At 42.9% G+C, this 8364-nt stretch overlaps 1 protein-coding gene across 2 annotated transcripts in view; it reads left to right on the top strand.

Annotated features, from left to right (window-relative positions):
• LOC107094329 (large neutral amino acids transporter small subunit 4-like) overlaps positions 1-6393 on the top strand; it is a 20665-nt gene extending 14272 nt beyond the window's left edge. Inside the window, exons 9-15 of one of the 2 annotated variants that reach the window (XM_015389882.1) lie at positions 3013-3156; positions 3265-3282; positions 3452-3578; positions 3653-3785; positions 4239-4312; positions 5769-5892; positions 5973-6393. In XM_015389882.1, coding sequence (XP_015245368.1) covers positions 3013-3156; positions 3265-3282; positions 3452-3578; positions 3653-3785; positions 4239-4312; positions 5769-5892; positions 5973-6134 — 782 coding nt within the window. In that variant the 3' untranslated portion in view covers positions 6135-6393. The remainder of the gene's footprint in view (positions 1-3012; positions 3157-3264; positions 3283-3451; positions 3579-3652; positions 3786-4238; positions 4313-5768; positions 5893-5972) is intronic. The other variant, XM_015389883.1, reaches the window with a different exon arrangement.
• Positions 6394-8364: the final 1971 nt, after the last annotated feature.

Genomic DNA, 8364 nt, shown 5'->3' with positions numbered 1-8364 from the left:
GTCTGCAACATTCGGGGCTAACGTCGGCGCGTCTGCAACATTCGGGGCTAACGTCGGCGCGTCTGCAGCAGCCGGGGCTAACGTCGGCGCGTCTGCATATTTCTGGGTGTTTACTCCTTTAAGACAACATTACTTCAGTTAGCTAGCTACAAGCCGAATGTCAGTTAGCTGCCGGCTAGCTAGACTAATTAATATTAGTATTAGCTTCAATCCTTATTGAAATTAAATAAGCATTTCTACATTTAGCAGCATTCAATATTTTTGCTTTTCTAACGTTATTATACTTGATGAAAATCAATAGGATGATTTCGATTTCACTTTATATATTTTATTTGTTTATTTTAGTAAACAAATAAATGTCACAATGTAGTAATGTCACATTTATTTCCCAAAAATGAAGCATTTGGAAAAAAAAAAAAAACATTTAGTTTAATAAAAACATCCTTTATTATTTCAGCAGCAGTTTGTTCACTTTTGCTTTTTGTATAAAATAATTTCCGGTCATGTTTTACTTTCATTTTTCTTAAAATAGTGTTTTTAACTTTAGCGTCTCACGCTTTAAGAATCTGCATGAAATGTTTGTAAATCAGATAAAAAGCTTTAGGTGGAAAATTTCCCCTGATTTTCCTAAAACAGTTTAATTTATAGTGACTAAAATAAAGAAGTTTCACAGCGTTTTGTCCCAGACCTGCGTACAGTAATTACAGTGGACCTTCTGTCCCACATCCACACAAAGTCGACCCCTGTCACCCCCGCGCCTCCCGGCCCCTAGGGGCCCCCTTGTCTCTTCCTTGGGGTCAGGATCTCCCAGCGGTCTGCTTGTGGTTTTCCTCTTGGTCCTTTTGGTACCAAATGGACCGTGGAATCAAGTCGGAGCGATTTCTGGGAAAAGCTGCTCAGCAGGTGGCGCGTTTGAGGCAGGGGGCGCCAGAGAAGCATTGTTTGGGGTTAACCGGTTCAACCATGTGTAGAATATTGAGAACAGCTGTCCAGAACCTCAGAGGCCCACTTCCTGCACAACCATTCATTCATCTATAGATGTTATCCAATAAGTGCCTCAGTAATAGATTCCTAATTTACCATTAAGCAACTAGACAGCTGCCAGTAAAACTCTGTTTCCATGTATAGTTAATACAACTATTCCTTATTTCTGCACATTAATTATGTTTTTGATAAAAATCCTTTGGCTAAAATGCCATCAGAACGCTGATAATATTAAGTGTGTCTCAGCCCCCCCCTTCAGTGTCCACCATATTGGATCAGTCCATTTGCTGCACATGTTCAGAAAGGTCCAAACAGACAGCAGCAAACCATTTGAAAACAAACCATGCAAAGAGCAGTGTTGCCAACTTAGCGCTTTAGTCGCTATATTTAGCCACTTTTCAGACCCCTCTAGCACTTTGATTTCTAAAAAGCTCCTAGCGCCAAATCTAGAGACTTTTTTCTGCTACTGGAGACTTTGGAGACAACATCTAAAAGCAGCGAACTCTGCTCTCCAGAGCGAGTAGATTGGTAACCCCGCCTCCTGCTCTCCTCTATCTTGTCTGCTGTCATGATTCATGCAGCTATTATTTCATCCAAATGAAAAATGGAGAACAGATAAGCAGATCATGGCTTGTCTACAGTGAAAAGAAGGACTGGGTTATTTACTTTGGCCTTTTTGGAAACACAGGAAGGAGCAATCAGCTAAGTGAGCTTAGTGCTTGGAAAAAATCTTTCATTCCTTTAGAGACAGCATGAAAAGTCAGCTGAGTACAAAACATAGAGAGGAAAAAAGAAGAAAAGGGACAAAGGCTCGTTTTTCCTGTGATTTTCAGAAACAAATATTCCTGTTGTGTTGCTAACAGGCGATCAGTGGAAACGGCTCTTTCTTTGCTCTGCGCTGCAGCTAATGGATCCCGCCGCCGTTCTAATAATGCATGGCTAAAAGGGCTTCGGAAAATATCCCAATTTCTGGTCCCCATGACCAAACAGTTCCAGTCATTAGCTGCTCTTCGGTTTCCAGTGGGCAATAAACCCACCTGCTCCATCTGTGCACTCACCGCTAATTGGATTGTGCAGCACTTCACCGTATGGAGCCAAGTGTCCATTTTCCATTCATATTCACCCCCTTCATTAATGATCAACCTTTCTGACTGTTGGCTCTTCTCTGGGTCCTCCTGCCGCTACGCGCCCAGGCGTCACCATGGCAACACGGAGGCAGCGGGAATATCTGGATGACCAACTCTGCCCTGCAAGTTTTAATATCAGAGCCTAAAAAAAAACAAAGTGCAAACGGTGTCATAACCTCTGGACATGTAGCGCAGCGACGAGGCTATTCTCTGCAAACTAATGATGGCCGTCCAGCTGAAACCATCTAAAAATAAGCTAAAACTTCTTAAAATAAGCAAAAACTTATTAAAATAAGTGTATTTACCCCTAATTTGAGCAGATGGATAAGATGATTTGCCAATAGAATGAGCATTTTTACCCTTAGAATAAGATAATTAGATAATTTGCACTTAATAAAACAATGCAATTGTTTTTTCTTATTTTAAATGTTAATTGTCTTGTTCCATTAGCAAAATGTCTCCCTTACCTCCTCGATTCAAGACAAAATAAATTTTTTTTTTTAAGCAGAAATGACCTATTTAGATTAAAATTTTTTGCAGTGCAGGAAAGGAGTCTGAACGACCGAAACATTTGATTTATGTCCCAGAACGGCCTAGTCAAAGTCTAAATCTATTTAGTTTAAAACCTTTATGCCAGAGCAACGACTGGCGAACAGACATAGATTCAGGCCACACTTTTCAGATTTGTAGCCTCTCAGCTGCAACAAACAAAAACTAAACATGAAAAGATGACAAATGGGATCATTTTAGAGGACAGGTCGTCATCGCTAACCGCTGCTCCACCTGCATGGGGTGGGGGGGTGAGAGCAGCTCTGCATTGGGTGACTGTGACGGAGACTTCCTCCATATCTGGAACATCCGGATCTAAACGAAGGTGTGAAGCTCTGGTTTCCCTCTGCAGCCCAGTCGTTCATGAGGAGCATCTTCAGTCCCATCTTCCTGCTCAGCCTCATCACCATGTGCGTCACTCAGCTGAGGCTCATCTTCTACATGGGAGCCATGAACACCATCCTGGAGTCGCTGACGGACGGCGACCTGAACACAGGTGAGCGTCGCAGGCTGTGTGCTAAGCTAACATGAAAATGCTGCTCTGTGTGTCTTTTCTTTAACTTGTCCACATCCCTGTCATGCCTGCTTCCTGCTGCTGTCGCAGTGGAGAGGATGCAAGTGGGTAAGGGGCCCAGTTCACCCTCCTCTGTCTGTCCTTGTTTAGAGCATGAAGTCTGGATTAAAGCAATCAGAGAGTCTCATGTTATCTAAGAACATCTCCTCCTCATCCAGTTATTCATTCACCGCTGTGCTCGGCCTGAAAGCCTAACCAGGAACTCTGTGTCCCTCAGTGAGCGTCTACACCTCCATCTTCGGCGTGCTCCAGCTCCTGTGTTTGGTCACCTCGCCGGTCATCGGCTACGTCATGGACTGGAAGCTCAAAGACTGCGAGGATGAGAACGACAAGAGCGCCAAGAGGTGAGCGGGCGTCAGAGGGAGGAGCGGGAGAGGCCGGAGAACGGGTCTGAGTATGCTCTGTTTTTATGTTGCAGCGAGCCCGGTCAGCCCCGGCGCCCGACCAAAAAGATCCAGAAGATCGTCAACGCCACCAGAGCCTTCATCTTCACCAACCTGCTGCTGGTCGGCTTCGGGGTCACCTGCGTGGTCCCCAACCTGCCGCTGCAGGTGGGAGGCGCACTGATCGTCAGGGCGTCTGAAAATCAGTCATTCTTTCTTAAGATTACAGCATTTTTTCTTGAATTGAGAAAGAAAAAGACCATTTACATTTAAAACAACAAAAAAAACTATTGCATTGTCTTATTTAAAGTGCATTTTATTTGATTTTGTTAAAGAGTAAAATTATTAATTGGTGAATCATCTTCTTCTCCTGCTCAGACACTCAATGCATTTAATTAAAGAAACGTTGATTTATTCCTGGATGGTTTTTGCAGCACATTTGCCAACATGTGCAGCTGTTGCTCCATGAGGGAATAGAGCAGCATTACACTGACCCCTACTGGACGGAAAAGATATTGCTTATTTATTGAGTCACAGATGGAAGCTAGCTGTTGCTAAATATAGAGCTGCTATGATTAGATGTGACAGCTGCACTGAACATCTTGTCTTGTTCCTTTCCAGATCCTGTCCTTCGTTCTGCACACGGTGGTCCGAGGCTTCATCCACTCTGCTGTCGGAGGCCTGTATGCCGCTGTGTGAGTGTTGGACGGTCTGACCTGCAGCGTTAAGCAGCCATGACACTTTCAGGGCTTTATTTAACCACCTGACCTAAAGGTCCAAGCTGCAACCTTTAAACTGGAACATATCATCAGATGAAACTTAAAGATGATTCAACCAGAGAGACATAAACACAACAAAAGCAAACTATGGCTGTCATTCAAAACATGACAAGTTTAACTGGAAATTCATGCAATATGTCATTTAATCAGCTAATAATCAGACTATTATATATTGATAATGAAAACCAGGGGCGGGTTTAGGAAATGTGAGGCCCTAGGCAAAGCCAGGCAGGAGGAGCGTTTAAACTACAGATATTAAACTAGATCAAACAAACATATCAGGTTTCGTGAAGCTGAAAGGAAAGACGTTTGCTTCACTCAGACGTTTCCCAACAGCAGAAATATTTCATGGGGGGGGGACAGATGGGGCCACTGAAACTAAATTCAGGGTTTGAATCTATTTTAGTGTTAATCCTTCAGTAAAAACCTCCTCAGATCCTGATTTATTCTGGAAGGTTTATTGTTACATCACTGGATGTGCAGAATGGGAGGAAATGATAAACTAATGCTAACACAATTTACACTGCCCAGTGGGGGGGGCACTGCCCCAGGGGCAATTCTAGGACCAGAGGTTTAGGGGGACTGAGCACCCAGGGAGCTGTCTGGACAGGAAAGATTAATTTCACTGTTTTCTACGTAGATTTAGAAACTAGTTCAGTGCGTTTTGCTAATGAGCGACTCCATCGTTCACTAATTCATCGGATTTGAGACATTAACCAAAAACCAGACAAGCAAAAAGCTGCTTTTTTTTAGAAGAATATTTCAACCAATTAAAGCTTTTAAATCGACTCATTTTATGGAAACTTTTCAATCAGTTTTCATTTTGCTCACCCCTCCCTCTGCTCCCCCTCCCTCGTTAGACTGCCAATCAGAGAATGGATCATTAATCCAAATAACTAGAAACTGGAAAAAATATTAACGATTTACTAATGATTCAGTAAATTTAAATATTGAAATTGATTTATGGTTTTACAGATAATCAAACCATCAGAGCACCTGGCTGGTGAACATTTCACCAACACACCATCAACAGGTGCAGAAATCTGACGGATTATTTCAGAAACACCTGAATGCAGCGTTTTCCTCCAAGCGTTGCTCCACATGTTAGTGAAGGAGCTCCATCAGGCTGCTTTACTGGTTTTGGTTTCTTGTTTATTATTATTTCATAATTAAATGTCACATTTTTTTGGTTTGTTGGTTTTTATTGTAAAAAAGCGCAGAATAAAAAGAACAACTCATATTTTAGGGGATCTTTATTCCCCCGTTGGGAAGCGCTGCTTCACTCCGACTCTCCTCACATTCAGATGATTCTAGTATTTTTGTAATAAAGTGAAAACTTTGCTCTAGCAGAGAACCTTTTTGTCCTCTGCAGGTACCCGTCCTCCCAGTTTGGCAGCCTGACTGGCATGCAGTCCCTGATCAGCGCTCTGTTCGCTCTGCTGCAGCAGCCCCTCTTCCTGGCTATGGTGGGACCCCTGGAAGGAGACCCTTTATGGGTAAGACGCCGAACCCCGAGTCGCCATCATGGCCGCCCGGCGCTCCCGTCTCTTCATCCCCATGTCTGTCTGATGCTCAGGTGAACGTGGGTCTGCTGGTGCTGAGCATGCTGGGGTTCTGCCTGCCGCTCTACCTGCTGTGCCACAGCCGCCACCTGCAGCGCCTCCGAGAAGAGAGCGAGGACGACCCCAAGGTCTACGTCAAGATGAAGGACGACGGCGCGCCGGAGGCCAGCGTGTAGAACAGGAGGGAGAGTTTTATCCGGAACCGGAGAAGCTGCGGCCCAGAAAAGAGGAGGAAGAGGAGGAGAGCCGCTCTTCATCCTCCACCTGCTCACAGAAACACCTTCTACACTCAGAAACACTGAACCGTTAATTCTGCACGCCTGAACACTGTGATTAAAACTCTGCCAGCTTCTCCAGTCAGGATCCAAACTGACCAAAATGGGAGAGAAAAGAGGAGCGAAGCTCCTTCCTCCTCCTTCCTCCTCCTCCTTCCTCCTCCTCCTTCCTCCTCCTCACCTGCTTAATCTGCCGTTCAGGAGAAGACAGAAGCTGCTGGAGATCCACAGCCTGAATCCTGCTGTTCCTGCATTTCACCAGCAGGGGGCAGCGGCGCTGCATGCCTGCTCACACGGTTCAGCCCCCCCCACCCAGAGCTGGAAACCATCAGGCTGTTTTTTCCTCCTCATGTTAGATAAACGTTTAGAAACTGTGAAAACTACAACGATGATGAAGGTTTGATTAGTCCCCATCATCATCACCATCATCATCATCACCTTCATCATCATCATAGTGTTAGATCATCTGAGCAATAAGTATTCCTGTGCAGCGCTGGGCGCTGGACATTCACCCAAACATGTCTTCATTTCATCCAAGCTTTTCCCGCACAATGAAAGGTGCTAGTTAGAATCCTAGAAATGTGTTTCCAGAAGCAGCTGAGCTGCTCTGACCGCTAAAAACAATCAAATCTATATTTTTTTTTCCTTTCCAAAGAGTCGGTGCAGCCGCAGCTTTCAGCTGCCGGCTTTAGCTTCGCCTCCTCTGGGCCTGGAAAAGATGGCGTCGGCTGGAAGCGGGAAAATGGCCGACCGCGTGACGCTAACCAGGAAACGCGCTAACCTTTCAGTTCGTAGTATTTGCACAAAAACGTAGAAGTAAAGCAGAAGCGTTAATGATTAATGATTATTTCAGCTGCAGGAACTTAATCTATAAAAGATTTTTATTGTTATAAAAGCAAACATTTTAATACAAACTTCCTGAATTCGCTTTAGAGGAAACCTTCCTGCACTGCAGAAACTGATCCGGTAATGAGTAAAAATCTCTTAAATAAGTGAATCTCCTCTTAGTTTGAGCAGGTAAATGAGATGGTTTGCTAATGGAATTAGTATTTTTACTCCTAAAATAAGATGATTAGATAAAAAGCACTTGAAATAAGACAATGCAAATTCTTTTTTCTTATTTTAAATGTAAATTGTCTTGTTCCATTGGCAAAGTTACTCACCTGCCGCCTCCATTTAAGGAAAATACAGATGTTTTAAGAAAACATGACATATTTAGATTGATATTTTTTGCAGAGTCGCTCCAGAGTTTTATTCAACTGAGAGTAGAACTACTTTAATACTTTTAAACTTGGCTAAAAGTAGAAAGTAATCATCCAAGAACAGATAAAGGATTAATTGATAAGATGTCTCCTGAAATATGGAGTAACTGTTGGATGATAAAACCTGATTGGTCAGCCTGGGGAAGCTCCGACTCTCTGCAGCAGATCTGACCAATCAGAGAGCAAGAAGAGGAGGGAGTTAGACATCAGCCGTGCTTTCCTCTCACCAGGGTTTTCACCAGGCCTGGTGAGCTGCAACACTTCCTCCTTAACGAGATTTAAAGCTACGGCGCGCCGTTTGTGACGTCAAGCAGTCAAAATTTAGGAGCAATATTATTAATGTTTATTTAGCGTGTATTTAAGAGAAAAATGGGTATTAAATATGTATTTAATAGGCCTATTATTATTTAAGAAATTAAATATTTATTTAATGAACTAAGTATTTATTTTGTAAACCAAATATTTAGTTCAAATAATCAATATTTAGTTTGGAAAAATTAATATTTAACTTGCTGATGATTGTTTTTAACTGACAATCTAAATATTTAGTTTGGAAATCTGATTTTTATAAACGAATGATTTAAAAAAAAAATTAACTCCATTATTTTCTCTTAAATAACCAGAATTCGCTCCTAATTTCTGATGCTTAACTTTACAAACGGTTCTGATATAAAACTGCATTAGAGAGCGATGGGAGGAGTTTTGATCGTAGTCACCTTATGGCCAGCAACAGGTGGGGGTGGGACGCTCCTCTTTAACTCAATGCTGGAATCAGGAATGATAAAGGAAAGAGTTTCTCGTTATGAGGAAACCTTTAAATAAACGATGTGACGACAGGAATGAGCAGTTTTCCAGCGTCAGGCGGAGCG

The sequence above is a fragment of the Cyprinodon variegatus genome, unplaced genomic scaffold (assembly GCF_000732505.1).
Source record: "Cyprinodon variegatus isolate N-32 unplaced genomic scaffold, C_variegatus-1.0 Scaffold479, whole genome shotgun sequence".
Lineage (NCBI taxonomy): Eukaryota > Metazoa > Chordata > Actinopteri > Cyprinodontiformes > Cyprinodontidae > Cyprinodon > Cyprinodon variegatus.
The sequence above is the reverse complement of the archived record's forward strand: the minus strand, read 5'-3'. Positions and strand labels throughout refer to the sequence as shown.